Source organism: Malania oleifera, chromosome 7 (assembly GCF_029873635.1).
Source record: "Malania oleifera isolate guangnan ecotype guangnan chromosome 7, ASM2987363v1, whole genome shotgun sequence".
NCBI classification, from domain to species: domain Eukaryota; kingdom Viridiplantae; phylum Streptophyta; class Magnoliopsida; order Santalales; family Ximeniaceae; genus Malania; species Malania oleifera.
In genome coordinates this window covers 93944509-93966758 of record NC_080423.1, presented here as the reverse complement: position 1 = coordinate 93966758, position 22250 = coordinate 93944509, and the positions used below count along the sequence as shown (strand labels likewise).

Sequence of the window (22250 nt, the reverse complement as noted above, 5' to 3'; positions counted from 1 at the left end):
AAATGGGAGTTTTTTTTTTTAGTCAAGGAATTGTCTGATTAGGTCATTCTTCCATTATCAATGACCTCATAATTTCCGTAGGAGGATTCAACAAGATTCTTCCATCTTTTCTAATAGGATCAAAGAATTGCAATTGGTTGTCATTCAAATTAGAGCAAGCTGCTCTAAGTCCTATTCTTGCCATTTGATTGAGTTTCCATTGGCTTAGATGCTGTCTATGAAATGCTTACTTGTCCAATTTAGAATTTAAGGAAAAAGAAAAAAAAAAATCACCTTGATGTCAAACTGCTCCGGTTCATATTCTCACCCTTGATTGAATTTCCATTACCTTAGCTGCTTCTCTTGAAATTCTCATCAGTCCATTATGATGTTAACATTGGGCAAAAGGATCAAAGATTGATTATGCTACTCATGCAGAAGGACCAACACACGAAATCTAAGATCAAAATTGTGGAATCAAGATTAGGCACATGTTAAGCTCAAGATTGCTAACACTAACCATGCATTTAGAAATCTGAAATTCGAACCTTAGATTTGAATTTACGTAAATTTAAACAAAATATAATATAAAATTATACTAAGTTCTATCCAAATCCATACAAACCCAGATTCAAGGTCATTTGTTTCCATGGTTGCTAACACAAGAAAACAAACTTCCCTCCCAAAAAGTTTTATGATGTAATTTTTTCTCCTTATTACCAAAATATAGTTTTTTCTTCAAATTTAAAATTAAAATTAAATTATTAATTAAGGGATGGCTATAAACTGATTCTTTTTCTAAAAATAGAGGATAAATTATTAAATTGTTATTTTTTAAAAATTATTTACAACTAGTTGTCATTATTTTAAAATAATTGCATATAACTATAGAAAATTGTTGAGCACTCCATTGGGTGTCCCACAACTAGTGTTAAATAAGCAAAAAAAAAAAATCATTCATCATTCATCTTATTACAAGTTAAGACCAGAACCAAACCAGTTCCAAGCATACATTAACTGGTTCAGGAACAGGTTCTTATCATATACATGTATGCACGCTCAGATGCTTACTCATTCAACAAAAACAGAAAGTGACATGCTGAGTTTGAAAAATGCCAAATGCCATGAAGTAAGCACGCAGACTCGCTCATTGGAGACATCAAAGATACACCATAATATAGATACAAAACAAAGCAATCAAACATAATCACTAGAGGTTACTAGTTTTCAATTTGAATCCAACAACAAAATCAGTTAGAATAGATACCACCACCTCCTGCTCGGGTTCTCCCTTCGGTGTGGGGAACTTTGATTTTGACGCTGGCCCTGCTCAGCAAAGCCAGGACGGCCTCTAGACCCTCTTCCTTCTGCCAGAGGATTGCCCAACCACAACACAAGAACCATACCCACAAGTGAGACAATTGGAGCTGCAGCAGCGAGAAAAAACCATCTCCCTCTTCTACCATCCCTGCCAGAGGAGTCACTTTCGGCGGGATCTACATCCATGGGCTCTCCCAGCAGCAGTCTACCTTGACTATATTCACCGGCTTCATCGACTTCACCTCCATCAGTCACATCAGAGTAACCATCCTCATTCACACCCTGTGACTGGATTTCCCGGCTTTCCATTTGAAGACTAGCCCTCTGCTTACCCTCTTCATAGTCTTTGTCATCAGTAGGAAGCTCGTACCGACAAAGGGGGCATGAGTTTCGTGCGCTCAACCACGGCAAGATGCAGGAAGGGTGATAGATATGAAAACAGGGAAGCTGGTTCACTTCGGTCCCAACAGAAAGATGATCCTTGCAGATTGCACAGGCCAAACCATCATGCTTCAAATGTTCCTCCTTAACAATCATGCGCGGCATATTATTAACAAAAGATGCAGACGCAGGAGGTGAACCTCGTCTCAAGCTGTCTGCCCCTGCAAGATTCTCTAGCAGTTCCTCAAAGCCTCTACCATCAAGGTAATCCCCAGAATTCCCAACATAACGAGATAACCTTGATCCCTCTGAACCAGCAAAGATGCTAGCAGTCTGTGCGCCTTCCCTAATTCCCCAGCGTACACGTTCAAATTCAGGAACACCAAAAAGACTGCGCCAAATTTCATGGCCAATGCTTTCACCAAGGCCTGAAGTGAGAAAATTTGGGAGCCGGACTCCAGTTGTTGCTGATTCAACTGCGTTTTCCTCAGTATCAGCTTCTTCCCATTCACCATCATCGTCGTCATCCTCGCCATCCTCTTCTTCATCTAAGTTCCATTCACTGGGACCAGCATGCATTGGGTCAATATCAGTATCACTATCAAGATCACTTCCCTCATCTGGATGGGTAAATATTTCGGTATCCAGAAAACTATGTCCATCCACAGAAGCATCAGAATCTCCTCCATAAGCACTAAAAGAAATAACATCACTCTCACCATGAAATACCCTGTACCCACTAAAGCTTATACTTGATTCACTCTCTCCATAAATAGAGTCCAAATTATCAAAGCCCTCACTTTCAGTATCAGACAACACCCGTGACCATCTCCTAGACCCACTAGGGGTAGTATGGGAACTTGTGCGCTGGAATAGCCTTGCAGCAGCGGCATCACCATTTACAGGTAGATTCTCATGTCCAAAGACCGTGGATTCGTTTTGTCTCGCCAGATTAATCATTTGCGAGAACTGCTGTGAGAAATGATCCTCAATTGACTCGGAACTACTGTACCTTCTGCTTCTTCTTCTTCTTCCAGACAGCATTTGGTTAGGGTCCTGAACAGGGGTTCCATGATCTTCAAGTAACAAGAATTTACAGTCCCCACATATAGCTTCAAGATCACCAGCTGCCTCATTATTAGGTGAAAAATTTCTTCTACAAAGAGCACATGCTGCCAATAAGTCAGAACAGTCAACTCCTAAATCACCATTCCTATTGCTATTCACAGTGAACTGAGCCAAGTTCTGGGAGGTACTCTGCGTCTCTTCATCCATCTGGAACTGGACCCAGGGCAAGCAGAAAGTCAACACAATGACAAACAAAGCACCAAAGAAACAAGAATCATAACATCAGACTTGCATATAAATAAGGGGCATAAAACTGATAATGATTACCAAAACACCAGCACAGCAAGACTGAACTAAGTGGCAACTAGAGAATCAATCAGTGCATGGGACAGCACTAACCAGTGGAAGGATAGTAAGCAGTAACAATCACAGAAATCCTGCCACATACAGTTTTGATAGTCCCTCTATGATGCTGCTGAAGGCACATGCCACTGCTGATGAAGTAGGCAACTAAAATCTGCAAAATGACCAACAGTAACAAATTTGACTGACAAGATAAAAGGGTACAATATGGTAAAAAAGAATCAACATCAGCAACTTCACCGTGATGAATACCTAAAAGGTGCCAGCATAAAATCACAGATATGTTATTTACTAGCATAATTTAAAAAACTTGCCTAAATGGTCCAGGAAAATTAATGCCTGAATAAGGCAACCAATTCAATGAATGTTGACCTCACTCTTCACCTAAAGAAAAGGTGAAAATTCAACCCTTCGATACTTGAAAATATAGACAGAAAAGTTCACCAAAATTTGAGCAAAAAATTTGCTAAAGAATTTATGTAAATAGTGTAGTTAAGAAAGACATTCCATGGCTGATTCCAGCAAACAATCTGGCAAATATTGATAAGGCGACAAGAAAATAGTTTCAATCCAGATTAAAGTTCCATATTGGCACACATGCCCCATGGAGTTGGGCATGCAGTGGAAAAGGTGGGGCAGGTTTGCTTCAGAAGGATAGATGTGTAAATCTACCAATGAACATTGGTTCCAGAACAGATTGGCATAACTTGGCCGTGTATCAGAGATAGGACTAACTTTTGGGTAAAATATACACTAATTTCAGATAATGTAATAATCCATTAAATCATAATATATAAGGGGCCATTTAGTGTCACTGTAAAAAATTACAAAAACCAAAAATGACAACCAAAAACCAGAAACAGAAATTAACCAGAAACCAACCTTCTGTGTGGGTAATATTTATAAAAACAATACAAATTAAAATTTTAATTAAAAAACTCTCAATTTCATCTTTAAATCAAATAATATTATAAAAATATGATAAAATAATAATATTACAAATATTACATATTAAAAAATATATTATGATAATTTTACTCAATTGCTATATTTTCAAAATTTACTTTACAATAAAAATTTTATTGGACATGACTATTGGGAAATAGCAAAAGTATTTGTAATTGGCTTTATTATAATTTTTTGAAATTTACGTATATTTTTATTTTAATTATATTTAATTCATAATTTCATATGATCATTTTCATCTTTAAATCAAATAATATTGTAAAAATATGATAAAATAATAAAATTACAAATAATATACATTAAAAATTACTATAATTAATATAGAAATTATTATAATTATTTTGCTTAATTGTTATACTATCAAAATTTACTTCAGATAAAAATTTTATTGGACATGATAATTTAAAAATATTTTGTAATTGGCTTTATTATTATTTTTTGAAATTTATGTATATTTTAATTTAATTCTAGTTAATTCATATAATCATTTTATTTTAATTTTAATTTAAAAGTGTATAAAATGAATGATTTAATCCAAAAAATTATTTCTACATACTAAAATTTCTGGTGACAGGATGCCAAAACAACTGAAAACTATAAAATCTAGTTTTCAGTTTTTCACAAACAATTGAAAACTAGTAACAAAAACAAAAAACTGACTAACAAATGCATTTTTATAATCTGTTTCTTCACTATGCAAAAACAAAAACAAAAAAAATAAAAAATAACAACAATACCAAACAGGCCCTAAACAAATGCAATTTTATATTCTGTTTCTTTTTTATGCAAAAATAACAAACAGAAAATAGAAAACAGAAAACAACAATAATACCAAACAAACCCTAAAAAAATGTGTTTTTTTAATCTATTTCTTCATTGAACAAAAACAGAAAACAGCATCGATACCAAACAGACCCTAATAAAATTACAAATAAAATGTAAAAAAAATCACATATAATATGTGAACTACTTGTAGGCCAGTCAAAAAAATATTAACGTGAATTCATTAAGTGAATCACACAAAGAGATAGGTATAACATCACAAAGTTCAAATTGTTTTCAAGATTTAAGATGCAAACTCTCAATTATTTTGGAAAGGTTGAGGTTCAAAAGTTTTAGAGATTAACTCATATTATGACATTCTTCCTTAGACATAAACATATAGTTAAAATTTTTTAGACAATTCAAACTTGAGATTCACACACCTAAAATGCATGTCTCAACTTAAAATGCCCACAAAGTGGCCGTTTGTACAAATGTGTAATTATCTATGTATAATCACTATAATGCATTGACCTTTTGGGATTTGGTATTTAGAATGAGCCTCAAGGAGTTTTAGGCATGCTTTGCCTTGAGGCTAATTTGACTGTTGATTGAGCCTTCTAAACAAAAATTTATAAAAGATTAATATTTTCGACAATTACCCATCCATCTAATGGTCATTTGAGGAAATTAAATGATTTATAACATAAAGGACGCAAAAATGAAGCATTCCAATGTCATACAAATACGTATTGTGTATGGACTTCTCAATCACAGCAATTTGTGACATAATGACACGCCAAACAAACAAGTGTATTATTAGTGTATTGCTCACAAACTTGCCAATTCCTTAATGCAAATGCCAAATAGAGACAGCAGATGAAGAGGAAGAAGAAGAAGAAGAAGATGATGATGGAAAGGAAAAAGAAGATGCATACAAGTTTTAAGCTAGAGACATGTAACAAAATATGTGGAATGGTTTGAAGAGTATTAGCATAATAAGTCCAGGTTGTATTTTGGGGGTTGGTAGGAGGGGGGGGGGGGGTAGCGGAGTAGGAAATCGTAGGATGAGTTATTATATTGAGTTTGTATGCATGGATTAACTAGTTATAGGTACTTAAACATGAGCCCTTTCAAAGAATATTGTCTTTGTGGAACTAAGGAAAAATTCTGGCGTCCCATTATAAAAATTCAGAACTATATCATCAGTCTCTAAAGACAAAACTTACTAACTGGTGGCATCTCAATTATTTGGAAGGATGATGAGCATAATGGTAACAGCAATGGTGTTGATGGTACCATAATGAAGGTGCCTATGACGACAAAGTTGGTGGCAGTGTCTGTAAATGACAGTAAGGGTGTTAAATATTATGGTAAGGGTGGGATTTACTACAATAGTAATAGAACAACAATGGTGGTTAGTGGTGTATTTGGTTGTGGGAACGATCGTGTTGCTGACAATGGCAGCAGCGCTGCTTTTTGGCAGCACCAATGACAAAAGAGTAGTAGATTGACTAAAATGACCGTGACAAAGGCACTGGTAGCAACAATGTTAATAGTATCGGGGATGGCAGCAGAGGTGGTAGCAGTATCGAGTCTATTGACCATAATATAGAATGCAAAATTGAAACACTTCCACAGTAAAACAATTGGGATTTTATCCGATCCTATAAATTTTCATTTTTCATCTTTTTAAATGCTAACTTCATTAGCTCTAATTTTACGAATAAATCTCATATTTTTAGCTTTTTCCTCATTTGTCAATTCTAACTTTAAGTCTTATACTTGGTTTTCATTAAATAGCTTACTAAAGTAACCTTGCCACCTTTCTTTTTTGTGTTCTTCCTTAATCAAGACAATATCATCATCACTTTTTAATTTTTATACATTTTACATTACCTAAGTCCTTGCTCTTTCTTTCTCTAGCTCTAACAAGTTTAAATACGTCTCTTCCCCCTTCTTTTGAATCTAATCTAGCACCTTTCATGTAGCACATGTAGTTAAAATTTTTTAGCCAATTCTAACTTGAGATTCACAGCAAAAATGTATGTCTCAACTAAAAATGTGCACAAGGTGACCTTTTGTGGATTGTAAACCTCGGTGTATAATGCATTGACCTTTTTGGGATTTGGTATTTTAGAATGAGCCTCGAGGCACCTTAGGCATGCTTCATCTTGAGGCAAACCTCAATGTGAGCCTTGATTGAGCCTTCAAAAAAATTAATCTATAGAAGATTAATATTTTTAACATTTCCTCATCCATCTAATTTCTTATGAGGAAACTAAATGATTTACAACATAAATAATGCAAAGATGAAGCATTCTGATGTCATATAAATATATATTGTGTATGGAATTCTCAATTACAACAATTTGTGAGTCTATGACATAGTGACACACCAAACTAAGGACAAGTGAATTAGAATATTGGTGAATTATCCACAAACTTAGTAGCTCCTTGATCCAAATGCCAAATAGACACAATAGATAAAGAAGAAGACGATGATGAAAAAGAAAAAGAAGAAGCCTACAAGTTTTAAGCCACAAACAAGAAAAATATTTCTAGAATGGTTTGAAGAATATTAGCATAGTAAGTTACCAGTTGTATTTGACAGGAAGGGTGGAGCGAGAATGCGAAAACCAGAAAAGAGTAGGAAATCATAGAATGAGTTTTTATAATTCAGTTTTTCACGGATTAACTAGTTAATGATATTTAAAAATGAGCCTTTCAAAGAAACTATCTTTTCTGGAACTAAGGAAAAATTATGGCATCCCATTGTAAAATCCAAAATCACATCATCAGTCTCTAAAAAAATACTTACTAAACTGGTGTCATCTAAATTATTTGGAAGGATGATCCGATGATGGGCATGAAGGTAACAACAATGGCATTGATGGTACCATAATGAAGGTATCCATGATGACAAAGTTTGTGGCAGTGTCTGTAAATAAAGACACTACTCATGTTAGAAATTATGGTAGGGGTGGGAACAAATGGAGGATATGGATATGGAGACAAAAATGAGCCTGAAGAGATGATCTTAGACTTCACTATGTCATATGATTTTATTGCAATGAATACTTGTTTTAAGAAGAGAGAAGAACACTTAATAACCTTCAAAAGTGGACAAAATAAAAGTTAAATATATTTTTTCTTAACCAAGAGGGTAGATCGTTTATCATGTAAGGATTGTAATGTTATCCTAGATGAAAGCTTAACCACACAACATTGAATTTTAGTGTTAGATATATGTATTAAAAAATGGAAGAGAAAGGATAAAATAAATCAGTATAAGAGAACTAGATGGTAGAACCTAAAGGGAGAAAATATGATAAAATTTAAAGATAAAATGATCAAAGATTGTGATTGGACTATAGAGGATGGTGTAGACACAAACAATCTTTGGAGTATGATAGCTAGCTCTATAAAAAAAAATGGCAAAAGATATTTTAGATGAGTCAAGAAGAAGATTCTCAAATAGCAAAAAAAGTTGGTGGTGGGATCAAGATGTTCAAAAAGTTGTAAAGAAAAAAAAAGAATTTGGTATAAAACATGGAAAATATGCAGAAACATGGATAACTTTGAAAAGTATAAAAAGGCGAGAAAAGAGGCAAAAAAAGTCGTTAGTGAAGTTAAACACATATCATTTAATAATTTGTATGATAGATTTGATACACAAGATAGGGAAAGAGATATATTTAAACTTGCTACAGCTAGAGAAAGAAAAAGTAAGGACTTCGGTAATGTAATATGTATAAAAAGTGAAGATGATATTGTCTTGGTTAAGGAAAAAGACATAAAAGAAAGATGGCGAAGTTACTTTAGTAAGCTATTTAATGAAAACCAAATAAAAGGCTTAAACTTAGAATTGACAAATGAGGAAACAACTAAAAATATGAAATTTATTCGCAAGATTAGAGTTAGCAAAGTTAAATTTGCAATAAAAAAGATGAAAAATGGAAAAGTTATAGGACCAAATAACATCTCAATTGAAGTTTGGAAATGCTCAAGTGATAATGGAATTATATGGTTAACTAATTTATTAAACACAATTATAAAAACTATGAAAATGTCAGATGAATGGAGGAAAAACACTTTAATAACTATATACAAAAATAAAGGAGATAATCAAAATTGTAATAACTATCGTGGAATTAAACTTATGAGTCATATGATGAAACTGTGGGAAAGGGTAGTTAAACAAAGGTTGAGACTAGAAAAGAAGGTCTCACAAAACCAATTTGGTTTTATGCCTTGGAGATCAACTATAGAAGTTATATATCTTTAAAGAAGATTAATGGAAAAGTTTAAGGAAAAAAGAGAGACTTGCATATGATATTTATTGATTTGGAGAACATGTTTGATAGGGTACCTAAGGAAGTTCTATGGTAGATTTTAGTAAAAAAGAGTGTATGTAGTAGGTATACTAATGTCATTAAGGATATGTACGATGAAGTAATGACTAGTGTAAAGACTATAGGTGGAGAGACTAAAGAATTTCCAATCACAATAGGTGTATATCAAGGATTTGCTTTGAGTACTTATCTTTTTGCTTTAGTGATGGATCAACTGACTGGGAGTATTCAAAATGAAGTTCCATGGTATATATGTTTACAAATGATATTGTATTGATTGATGAAACTAGATTGGAGTAGAGGCTAAGTTAGAATTATAGAGAGAACCTTTAGAATCTAGAGGTTTTAGGATAAGTAGAAATAAGACAGAATATATGAAATGTAATTTCAATAATAGTAGGAGGAATATTGGAGATAAAGTTAAACTGATGATGTAGAAATAAATAGCACTTGTAGATTTCAATGCCTTGGATCTTATGCAAGCTGAAAGAGAAATTGAAGAGGATGTAATGCATAAAATTAATGTAGGTCGGGTAAAATGAAGAAATACTTCAAGTGTGCTTTGTGATCATAGAATATCATTAAAAGTAAAAAGACAATTTTATAGGATGACTATAAGACCAGCTATGCTATATGGATCAAAATGTTAGGCAACTAAGAAATAACATATCCAAAAAGTGAAAGTTGTCGAAATAAGAATGTTTGGATAAATAGTATAACATTTAAAGATAAATTAAAAAATGAATATATTCACAGTAAGTTAGGCATAACGCCTGTAGAAGATAAGATAAGAGAGGGACGACTCAGATGGTTTGGGCACTTGTGACGTAGGTCACATAGTGCGCCAGTGAGGAAGAGTGAGTGAGTTATTGTGAGGGGTAGTAGAAGGGGTAGGGGTAGACTTAAAATAACTAGTAATGAGACACTAAGTAAGGATATAATAGCCCTAAATTTGTCGAAATAAATTGTCCATGATCACATAAATTGCCAAAAAATGATTCATGTAGTCGATTCCACCTAGTAGGATTTTAGACTTGGTTTTGTTGTTGTTGTTGGGAACAAAAAGGGTGGTTGGCAATGGATTTGATTGTGGGAACAATCATATTATTGAAAATGGCAGCAGCAGCTATTTTTGGAAGCACCAATGACAGGAGGTGGTAGATTGACTACACTGATGTAATGGTCTTGGGTCCAGCTCCAGTGAGGTATTGTCTGCTTCAGTCCACTAGTTTGACGGTTTTTTCCTACAAAAAGCGTCTCACATAGTTGGAGCCCAAACCATCTTTCTAAACCCAAGATCTCCCTAGTACACATCTGATGTGGGACCGTGATGTGCTTTTTTGTCCAATTTCTGACGCTCTTGTTAAAGTGGCGTGGCTTACACCTCTGTGTAGGATCCACCCACTTGAAAGTACCCCCAAGGTGGCTCTGATACCAAATGTAATGATCTTGGGTCTAACTCCAGTGAGGTATAGTCCGCTTTGGACCATTGGCTTTACAATTTTGTCCTATAAAAGACACCTCACATAGTTCGAGCCCAAACCATCCTTATAAATTCATGATCTCCCTAGTAGGCATCTAATGTGGGACCATGACAATTTTAATCTGAACGAACTTTTCAAACTACCAAGTTACATCAAATCGAAGAAGAATGCGACTACTCCCACAATACCCTCCTAATAAATCAAAAACTAATTTTTGTGCATAATTAAATCCGACATCTCCTATTAGCATTTATCTGCTTGAAAAAATTCAAAAAATAATTATAAAAAGGAAAAAAAAAATAAGATATGAGGAAATTAAAAAGTACCAGACATACATCCAACATGCCCCAACAAAAGAAAAAAGAAGGATAAAAGAAAAACAAAAGAAAATTTCGAACCAACTCAGGTTTTGAAATCCAAAACCTGATAGTGCCAATATGCCATGTGCTTCTTTGGTGGCCTCACATGGAGAGCACCTTTTCTATTTTTTAGATTTTGTGGGACCATGACAAAGGCATCATAGCAACAATGATAATAGTGGTGGGGATGGCAGCAATGGAGGTAGCAGTAGACTAATTGTCAGGAAAACAATGCATTAAAAAGGTAATGGCATTAAGGCAGCCTAAGACTAGTAAATATAGCATTGTTTCAACAAAAGATTGAGGGATCACATACGAAAAAAAGGGGGTGGGGAGCAAAAGAATAGATTATATTTTTGAAAAGAAACTCAAAAGAACAAAAATAGAGCATAAAAATGGATGAAATGTTCAATGATATTTCCTCCCTTAAAATAGTTGGGAAAAAAAATTATGCAAACTAAGATGCTTTTTTGAGTCTCCACAAAATAATTTCATGTACCCAAAAAAAACCAAAGAGAGAGAGAGGAGAAGACCTCATACTTACTAAGTTACATCCCAACTTCACACCTTCAATAACACCACCACTCACCTCCCCATCAAATAGCAAGCCCAAAGCATCCATAACCAACAATAAAACATTAACGAGATAAAGAATTGTTCATCTCAAACCCTTATAAACACCCCAATGCACACCACTCAACCATAATGAATATGCACTTATCCAAGAATATTTGGAAAAGAAAATTCCAAGGTCAACCTTCCAAATAACCTTGAAAGTTCCATCTCGTAGAACAAAGAAAGCAACAACTTGTATACACGCTACGGAAGTGTTTTCGCGAGAAAATGCCACCCTACCAAGTCTTTGTGAAATTTATTATACAACATTAGCAATGATCTTATCATCTTATTGAAACTAGTCACGGATTACACACAAACATATCAACTGATATTTTCAAGGTCGCCTATCCCCCATGGGCCCCTTCCCTTCACCTCCTCTTCCAAAATTCAATTTGATGATGCCACTTTTATAGTTATCCACTTATCTAAAAAAAAACCATACCATCTGACCCGTCCAAAGCACCAAGTCATCCTTAACCATCTAGCAACATTTTTAACAAAATATTAATGACGAAAAGACCCTGTGCACACAGGTTTTAGCTAGTAACAGGGAAACAGCAAGGCCCTAGAAGCAACACAAAAATAAAGAAATCAGATAGGCGCGCAAATGGAGTCAAACCGAGCCAACCAGCGATTCAGTTATGGATGCAAGAACCCACATAATTCCAATACCATAGAATCTGGTGGTCCTACACCGTGCACATTGTAATGAACCCACTTGAAATGGAATGAACTCAACACAATTTGTAATGAACTCAAGCGAGTGATAATGCCTTGATTGAATGAATTACTTGCAAGAGAATGAAATTACAGAGATGAACTGAATTTAATACTGCAATGCATACAAAAATAAATGGAAATAAGAAAGAACAGGTTGGCTGGTTCAAGAGAGCCACTCTCCAGAAACAAAAAACAAATTGATTCCCAATTTTCTACTCCCCTGTATTCCCGCTGACCCCAAGCTTTATATATAACAAACTCTAACTAACTATTCTGGAATACCCCATGCGCTCTACTACAGTTGCCCCTTAACACTTAAGAAAATAATGAGCCGTTAAAAGAGTTCGGCCCAGCACCCAGCCCAGCTGCCACGTGATCCACACCTCGGCCCACGACGACTCGGGCTGCGAAGAGCTGACTTGCGAATGGCCAACCCGCCCAAACCCCCCACTCGGTTCGGCCTCTTCTAACAACCTCAGCTCAGAATCCTCAGTCCGAGCTCCCCTGCGACCAGCCATTTCGTTCGAGCCCCTCAAGTCCTCTTCTCAAGCTCCCCTGCAACGAACCGCCTCGTCCGAGCCCTTCAACCTGCTCGGCATTGTCAATCTGACGATCAACTCGGAACCCTTCTGTTCGAGCTCTCCTGTAACGAGTTACCTTGTCTGAGCCCCTTGATCTACTTGGATTCCCCTCTGGTTTGGTATCTCTGACCTTATTCATGTTTGGCCCATAGCAATACCCTCCGCTTGAGAGCACCTTGCCCACAAGGTGAGAAAACTGCTCCTTCAACATGTGATACCACTCCCACGTCGCATCTTCCTTCTCCTGCTGCAGGATTTCCTCGCGGTGCTTCTCTAAACAACGCCATCTGTCTTCTCTCTCCCCTCTCACACGCACAAACCAACAGTAGCTTTGGATAAGAGAATTAAGTTTCACGAAAAGATGTTTCTCTAGGGTCTTTCCCCTACTTCGCATGGTCGATATAAGGTTTTCCACTACCAAGCCTTTGCTAACACCCTGTGGCTTCACTCCCACTAGGTGTTGACCTGTTTTAACAACTACAGGCTCATTAGTAAGATCACCTTCAAGCGCGCCTTCCTTCTGTTCTACAGAAGAGTCATCAGTTGTTTCAGTGTAAAGCTCCATCACAGGTTCTGCCATCTTTTTCCAATCAAATTCCATCATTAATGGGCAAAACTCCCATGGAAAATCCTTAGTCCACCTGTTAAAGGAGCCATGCTCTCCTGAAATTCCCAATTTTTCATATGTAGAAAACCATTTGTTGAGAGAATCCTTCCCTCTACCACTGCTAACAAAAACAACGTTCTTGGGATCACTGCACAAAGCATTCGACACAGTAATAGCTTCATTGCTGGGAGTTTTGTCCACTGAAGATTCTCACATCATAGTCCCATCATAGTCCAAAAGTATCAACCGGCTATTTGTATTCACATAGGCACTAATAATGTGATCAACGGAAAGCTTCTTGAAGTTAGTGGCAACAACCCCATCAACAGGAACTTTTGCTCCTGGAAAAATCTTAATTATATCATTCCTTTGTATCAATTGAGTGTTGATTTCCATCTCTGAGACAACATTTCCATCAGTGTCCAATATAAGCAGACAAGCTGTCTCAGGGGCAAGGTCTGTCAGTTTTGCCAATGCATCAGATGTCCTCCCCATAGCCACCACCTCCAAATATTTTCCTAGGAGAATAAAGGATATTAACATGGCACTAGTCTCAAAGAAATCTTGACCCTAAAATTCCTCTGAAGTCAATGCTTTAATAACTATATGCAGAGAATAGACATAAGCAGAATTGGTTCCCAATGCAACTAGAACATCCATATTAGCATATCTCCGTCTCAGAGCATGGTACGATCCCCCATAAAACCTTCGGCCAACAATGAACTACACTGGTGTACAAAGGATCCATCTTAGAAGCATGCCAACAGTGAGCGTGTTGTACACCATATAATCTAAGCAGTTGCCATAAGGATGAAGCATTGGAAGTACCATAGAAAGAACAAAAACAGGAACTGAAAATAGGTAGCTCCAGAAGAACTGGTTTCTATATATCTGTATTTCATGCTCCTGCTCTCTTTCTCTTCGTCTAGGAGGATGGAACAAGGTTGCATTATACCTTTTGGCGTCACGCCCAGCTTCCTGAATGCAATGCAAAAGAGATCTTGGGTCAGTGAGGTTCGGGTCATAACTAACAGTTACTGCACTTCCCTCCATGTCCATTTCAACTTGATTCACACCTTCAACAAACTCAAGAGAGGATTGAACAAAATTCATTTCTTCCAGAGAACTCACTCCTTCAAGTTTTAGGTGCACTTTGTTAACATCATTGCCAGAGCTTATAAGATCGGCTTCAAGGCCAGTATCTTCTATTGCTTCAATGATGTGGTTAGTATTAGTGACATTTGGATCAAAATAGACCTTTGCTTCTTCAAGGGCAAGACCAACCATAGCTTTTTTCACTCCATCAACCATTAAAAGGGCACGTTCAACAGACTCAGCACAGCCGGTGCATGTCATTCCTTTAATTTTTAGCCGGCATGCTGCTATACTTGACTCTGAAAACTCATCAACTTGAAAACCAGAACCTTCTACCCTTGCTTTTATCATTATTGCTTGGTGAATTTTTTTCCGCAGATAAGATGACATAGCCATGAGGTGATAATCATGTATCAAGACGAAGTCCTCATAAGGGTTGTTTAGCACCTCCAAGACCTTATTGGCAAAAATCTGGTTTGCTCTTACATAGGCATGCCACTGAGACAGGTTGAACTGGGCATCATTGATTGGTGAAACAGGCAATATATAATGAAACAGAGGCCAAAGGTAATACTTACAGAATCCATGGTAGAACTTGTCCTGAATTTCATTGGACAAAAAAGTAGGCACGCACCCAAACTTCTTCAACAAGAATTGGGCAACCTCTTTCCGCTCCGCCGGTTCGATCTCCGCCTTCAAACTCCCCACATACAAGACCTCAACCTCCGGTGGAAACCTATCCTTTAGCTGCAACACCAAGTCATCTATGTCCCCATCAAAGCACCACTTCTTGCTCTCGGGATCGAGAAAAGCCCGCACCAAAAGCTAGTTCACGACCACGATCTGCCATTCTGGCGCCATTGACAAATCCCCATGTACACAGAACTGCTTAGAAACCTCCACATATTTCTCATCATCTTCATCCTCATAACACATTGTTCCCCTTTTATCCATTTCCTCGGCTACCGAGACCCCGCTAGCAGGAAGCGACTTTGACCCTTGCAAAAACTCCATTGTAGGAGGACCCTTGAACAAAGACATTTCGAAAGCCCCCATAGAACTCGCTTTCGAGACACCCGCCGATGACTTCATCAAGGAAATCAAACCAAACACAAGATAGTGAGGTTTTATATGATTGCAACCCTGGAACGGGCGCAAGAACCTTGTCTTCTTGGTCTCAACGTAGCTCAGTGATTTGGTGAGCGCTTCTGGGGTTGTGAGCTAATTTTCATGAGCTTGCATGTGCTTTCTCAGATTGACATCTCGCTTAATCCCCTTTCCGCAGATCCCGCAGAAGTGGATGTGCTCGGCAAGCGACTCCATAGCGTCGAGCTCCACGATCTTGCACTGATCGTCACCGTCCATCTCATCAACCGCCTCCTCGTCGACCACCTCGCCTTTCATCAAAATCTTTGCATCAGGAACGCTGATTCCAGCAACCAGCTGTTGATTAGCAAGTGCCTTGACCAGATCCGATGGGCTTGATACTCCCAGATTCTGGGTGCAAGCAAGTAAAGCTGCGTTGTTGATGATGATTTGATGAATTGCAGAGACGAGCTCCGAGGACACCATTTGTCTCTGATCGCTGCCAAGCAAGGTCTCCGCTCTGTCTATAATGTGTTGCTCCCCATTGAAGCTCTCACGGTGTTGGTATCCGAAGTTGTGGCTCGATGTCTCTCCTGGCCCTTCCTGGTCGAGTTTCTGCTTGCTGAGAAGCTTCACAGCATCGGAGAGAGCTCCCAACTATTGAGTCATGGTGATGAGTAGCTTCTGCTATTCGGCTTGAGTGATTTGTTGCTCTTCTTGTGATCTCTTCAGGGCAACGATGGACTCTAACATCTGGTTCATGCGAGTTCCCTCTCCCATGGTGATAGGAGTTTGGCTCTGATACCAATTGTAATGAACCCACTTGAAATGGAATTAACTCAACACAATTTGTAATGGACTCAAGCGAGTGATAATGCCTTGATTGAATGAATTACTTGCAAGAGAATGAAATTACAGAGATGAACTGAATTTAATACTGCAATGCATACAAAAGAAATGGAAATAAGAAAGAACAGGTTGGCTGGTTCGAGAGAGCCACTCTCCAGAAATAGAAAACAAATTGATTCCCAATTTTCTACTCCGTTGTATTCCCGCTGACCCCTAGCTTTATACATAACAAACTCTAACTAACTATTCTAGAATACCCCATGCGCTCTACTACAGTTGCCCCTTAACACTTAAGAAAATAATGAGTCGTTAAGGGAGTTCGACCTAGCTGCCACGTGATCCACACCTTGGCCCACAACGACTCGGGCTGCGAAGAGGTAACCTGCGAAATGGCCGACCCGCCCAAACCCCCCACTCAGTTCGGCCTCTTCTGACGACCTCAGCTCAGAACCCTCGGTCCGAGCTCCCCTGCGACCAGCCATTTCGTTCGAGCCGCTCAAGTCCTCTGCTCGAGCTCCCCTGCAACGAACCGCCTCGTCCGAGCCCTTCAACCTGCTCATCATCTTCAATCTGACGATCAGCTCGGAACCCTTTGTTCGAGCTCCCCTGTAACAAGTTACCTTGTCCGAGCCCCTCGATCTACTCGGATTCCCCTCTGGTTTGGTATCTCTAATCTTATTCATGTTTGGCCCATAGCACACATCAAGAACAAACTCTAGACTCAAGAATCCACCTTGCTAGCCCACCACATTCCAATATAAAATCCACATCACAACATAAAGAGTCTAGCATCGGTCAATTTCACAATATCCCTAAAGTAAATAATAATAATAGCAGTAGCTGTAGGCAAGATCCAGACTACATACAAGGCTACATTGAGCATCTGAATCACAAACTAATACAGAATGCAAAATCGAAACACCTCCACTGCCAAAATCAGCCTAAAATAGAGAACGCATGACCTAAATCTTGAAGGGTTCGAGGAAATTACCAAAGTCGTAGGAGTCAACTTGACGTAGTCGAGTCAGCCGTGCTCAAGATCAAACGCAAAGGTTCAATACGCAAGATTAAACTTTCCGCTTCACTATTCCAACCTTAAAATAAAAAATGCAGCTCGCGTTTCGGCATAAAAGCGAGCAGGACAATGAATCGAGATAACGCAAAGATGATCATTAATCAACGAATAGGATTAGTAAAGAATCATGAATGGGAACCTGAAAGTGTTCAACAAGAACCAAATTAGGGTTTGGGAGAAGGATCCACCTGCTGGAAGTAGAAATTTGTGGAATGGAGCATAAAATGTGCGCCGACGTATTTTAAAGATAACGGTATGTTTGCGAAGACATAATATAATCAAAGTCTAGCACTAATCTGTTTGCGCCCAACCCCCCTGCCCGCGCCATTGGCTCCCTTCCCCCCGGCGCAGTTCAGGTGCTTAACACGTGTTAAAATGTGTTTTCTATATGTATGTATGTATGGTCAGGTATGAATGTTGATACATACATACATACATATATATATATATATATATATATATATATATCCAAAGGGGTTACTAGTTTTTTTTGTTAAAAAAATAGAGCATTGACACTTCGGTAAATTCATTTAAGAGACAGAGAGTTGGAAGAGAAATTGAAAAAATTAATAAATTATTAAAAATTTAAAATATATTCTGTTAAATTACATATATACTGTGGTTAGTAAATATTTTAGTTTGTAAAACGAAGAACATTTTAGGAAGCAGACAAAAAAAATTATACGTAAGTTAAAAATTGCCCCTACTTCTCATGGTATAGACGAGTAGGTAAAAGTTATATACGTATTAATAGTTTTGCGAGGTTAGGAAGGTGAGTTTACAAGTTATAAGACTTTTTTTAATTAATATTGAAATTAAAATTATTATGTTAAATTACTTAAATACCCTTAATGTATTTTAAGTAAGAGATAAGTAGCAATTAAAATAAGGATCTTTTAGAAAAAGGTATTTTAGAAAGAATAAGGAAAAAAATATGTAAGTTAAAAAATTGTTTACTCTTTTCTTAATTAATAATATGTATATGTAATGTGTGTGTGTGTGTGTGTGTATAGATGTGATTTTCTATAGGATTTAATAATTTTTCTATAGTATTTATTTATTTTTTTTAAATTAGCTGTAGTCACTCTAGGACGTGGCATCGCCCAATTCCTTTTTAAAAAAAAAAAAAAATCTACAATAGAGTGATGACAACATGACATCATCCTATCATGTGGCATCTTTCGAGTGGCTTAAATCATTTGAAAGGGATCGCTGACGTGACAGCAATCCAATTGTCAAAGAAAACACAAATTGGACGACTGAGATTAGGCCATGTCACTCCTAAAATACTTGAACTAGAACGTGTTGACCTTACAATACTTAAAATCTTATTTTAATAATAACAAATCAGAGGAACTTAACATATTTAGTTAAGTGATGATATTTCAGGACTCAAGTATGAGAATACAAGGTCAAGTACTCACGAGGATTATTGAAAGCTTATACTCCAAAGAAAGATAATCAACTGAAGCTTAAAAGGCATAGATTCAAAATGGTCTAATAAAGTTTGAAGATCATGAGAGCATGAATATTAAAGAGAACTTGCTAAAAGTTTAAAATATATTGAAACTCGAAGACAAGATGGAGCCAAAGAAAGACAATCATGAATACTTAAGTGCTTAAAATGTTAAAGTCTTAAGAAGTCTTTATGTAAATACTTCATTCGATTTTAATATGGATACATGAAACTTTTAGGGTAATTATTTGAACCTAGATACCTTTGAAAATACTTGAAAAATATTTTTATAAGGTCAAAAATTATTTCAAAAAGATTAAAATTATTTTTGGAATGAAAAGCACCAAAATAGGATTTTCCAAATTCTGTTATTTTTTTTATATTTGTATTGATGAGTATTTTTCTCTATCAAACACTTCTTATATTAAAAAGTGTTCAACATGAAAGTTATGAGATTTTCTCTTAGTTTTCTGTTGATACTAAGAACGTCTAATTTTGAATTATATAGAAAAAGTTATAATAAAAATACCAAAGGGTGGTCAAAGTTGACAAGACCTCAACTAGCTAATTGGTCAGCCAATTGACCAAGATGAACTGTGTTTTGTCAGCCAACTGACTAGTCAGCTGACTGACCAATTTGAACTATGTTCAGTTAGCCGACTGACAATTATTTTTTGAAAATCCTGGACAGACAAAATGGACTCAGCCGCCTGTCTAGCCGGTTGACCTTGTATAAACACTTACCAGTCACTTGTCCAGCCAACTGACTCTACAAGAATTTAAATTTTGAACTTTAATGGAAAATTTCTAAAAATTTGTTTTTCAAATTTAAATGTTATAAAAACTTGGGGGACACTCCAAGCAACTTGGGAAATAAGGAAACTCACTCTTAAAACTCTATAAATACATGGTTTTTCAAATTAAATTATACCAAGCAATTGAAAATCAATTCTCAAAGCTAAAACTCTCATACTCTTAAAGCTTTCATGCTCTCATCTTTGCACATCTGAATTGCTGAAGATTTTCTGGAAGCAGCTGATCAATCCTTCTCTGTGTTTCTGAATTGTTGATTCTCATCTAGAAGGAAAACTTAGTGAAATCTCTTTTAAGCTTCAATTGTATTTCATATTGATATTTTGATTGAAGTATATAGTATATGAAATTGTACTAATCCACCCTATCTGAGGGTAATTTTTTGTACACGGATTATTAATCCTGTTCTTGTAGATTTGACGATTCAAGGATTGTTTGGATCGTTGCCCAAGCGTGGGGTATCACTTGAAGAGGTGATTACTCTAACTTAGTGAAAGAGTGTTTGAGTGTAGGGTATCGCTTGTAAGGTTTTATTCCACCCAAAAAGGAACTGGTATAGTGGAGTCCTTAGGTGGTTTGCCTAAGGCGAGGACGTAGGTTGGGGATAAGCCGAACCTCATAAAAATCCGGTGTCACTCTTTTTTCCTTACTCTCTTTATTTTCAACATAGATTAATTGTGTGGATGACTTATATTTCTTAATCATAAAAATTACATGAATTGAATTTTAAATAAGCTAAAGTATAATTTTTTTTTTGGGATTGCAGGAATCGGAAGGGAGTACGTTGGTTGATCAATAATTTGCATAAACCTTAAGGAAGTACGTTGATTGGTTAACAACCCAAAACCTATTAACGGAAGGTTTATTTGAAATATGAATTTTGGAAAGAGTGTGGATGTTATATTGATTATCATATTGAAAAATCAATTACATTAACCAGAGGGTTTGAATCAATTAATCATATATACATGGCTATATATAACTCAATATCTTGAATTCTTGAAAAGCTGTAGATTGCCAAAAGAAGTTGCATAGTATATCTTGATTTGAATATTGATTGGTTGATTAAGTTTTGTTGTGTGATTGTGGATTGAATAAATGAACTAAGTTTTTGTATGATTGTTAAATCAACAAAAAGGTCAAGAATTCATTGAAAGAATTAAAATAGGTTAAGAATCTTAAAAGAATTAAAAGAAAATTTTAAATAACCCAATTCACCCCTCCTCTTAGGACTACACCTTAGTTTTCAATTAGTATCGGAGCGGGGTTGTAGCAAATCCTAACTAGAAGCTACATAAAGATCTATATGACACACTTAGGCGTAGCTCCCTTTGGAGAGGGTCAATCCTCAACCAGGCCTCCTATCTTTCGTGGAATAAACTATACATTTTGGAAACAAAAAATGAAGATCTACCTTCAAACCATGGATTGGAAAGCATGGAGTGTTGTCACACATGGTGACCTTATCCCTACCAAACTTGTAGATGGTAAAGAAATACCTAAAGAAGAAAAAGAATGGACCGACAATGATCATAAGATGTTTCAAGTAAATTCAAGTTCTATGAATGTCTTATATTGTATTCTTGATATAAATGAATTCAATAGGGTCATGACTTGCAAATCAGCCAAAGAAATATGAGATAAATTAGAAATAACCTATGAATGTACTATTGATGTAAGGGATAATAGGATTGATATGTTAACTAGTGAATACGAAGCCTTTAGGATAAACCCGAAAGAATCAATCACTAGCATGTACACTAGGTTCACCCATATTATAAACTCCCTTAATGCACTAGGAAAAACTTACAGCACCTATGAAATGATTCGAAAATTTCTTAGAGGGCTGCCACCAATTTGGGAACCTAAGGCCACTGCAATAACTGAAGGATGAAATCTTAAAAATACTTCCCTAGATGGACTCATAGGTTCTCTCCTCAGCTATGAAATGGCTATGAACGAAAGAAGTGGAAAATCTAAAGCCCAAGAATCTGTTGCATTTAAAGCCTCAAATAAAAACTCTAGTGATGAAGATGAAAATGAGATGGATATAAATGAAATAGCTTACATATCCAAGAAGCTTGCAAAAATCCTTAGAAATAAGAATAAATTCATAAGAAAAATCTAGAACTCAAAATCCGAATCAGATGAAGAAGAAACCAATAAAAAGAAATTAAGGAATAAAATCCCTACATGTTATAATTGCAAAAAAGATGGACACATAAAACCAGATTGTCCACAACTCAAGAAGGATTCCAAAAAGAAAAAGGCACTGAAAACCACTACTTGGGATAACATGAGTACAAGTAGTTC

The 22250-nt window shown here is 36.4% G+C and overlaps 2 protein-coding genes across 10 annotated transcripts; both read right to left on the bottom strand.

Moving 5' to 3' along the window:
- Positions 1-910: 910 nt before the first annotated feature.
- Positions 911-18070, bottom strand: LOC131160081 (uncharacterized). 9 transcript variants are annotated; one of them, XM_058115406.1, is made up of 4 exons: positions 17857-18070; positions 17585-17687; positions 3076-3265; positions 911-2961 (listed from the first exon to the last, which is right to left on the bottom strand). In XM_058115406.1, exon 4 carries the CDS (start codon positions 2953-2955, stop codon positions 1234-1236), a length of 1722 nt encoding a protein of 573 aa, XP_057971389.1. In that variant the 5' UTR covers positions 2956-2961; positions 3076-3265; positions 17585-17687; positions 17857-18070; the 3' UTR covers positions 911-1233. The 9 variants fall into 9 exon arrangements, with proteins under 9 accessions (XP_057971389.1, XP_057971390.1, XP_057971387.1 ...); XM_058115407.1 differs by having other exon boundaries at positions 17808-18030; XM_058115404.1 differs by having other exon boundaries at positions 3148-3265; positions 17808-18007.
- LOC131160934 (copper-transporting ATPase HMA4-like) lies at positions 12404-15699 on the bottom strand. Its single transcript, XM_058116806.1, has 2 exons — positions 15499-15699; positions 12404-15405 (listed from the first exon to the last, which is right to left on the bottom strand). Exons 1-2 carry the CDS (start codon positions 15697-15699, stop codon positions 14287-14289), a joined length of 1320 nt encoding a protein of 439 aa, XP_057972789.1. The 3' UTR covers positions 12404-14286.
- Positions 18071-22250: the final 4180 nt, after the last annotated feature.

Coding starts and splice junctions, on each gene's coding strand:
- LOC131160081 (XM_058115402.1), bottom strand. CDS start 2,955: ATGGATGAAGAGACGCAGAGTACCTCCCAGAACTTGGCTCAGTTCACT.
- LOC131160934 (XM_058116806.1), bottom strand. CDS start 15,699: ATGTCTTTGTTCAAGGGTCCTCCTACAATGGAGTTTTTGCAAGGGTCA. Junction 15,406..15,498: donor TGGCGCCAGAATGGCAGATC/GTGGTCGTGAAC, acceptor TTGGTGTTGCAG/CTAAAGGATAGGTTTCCACC.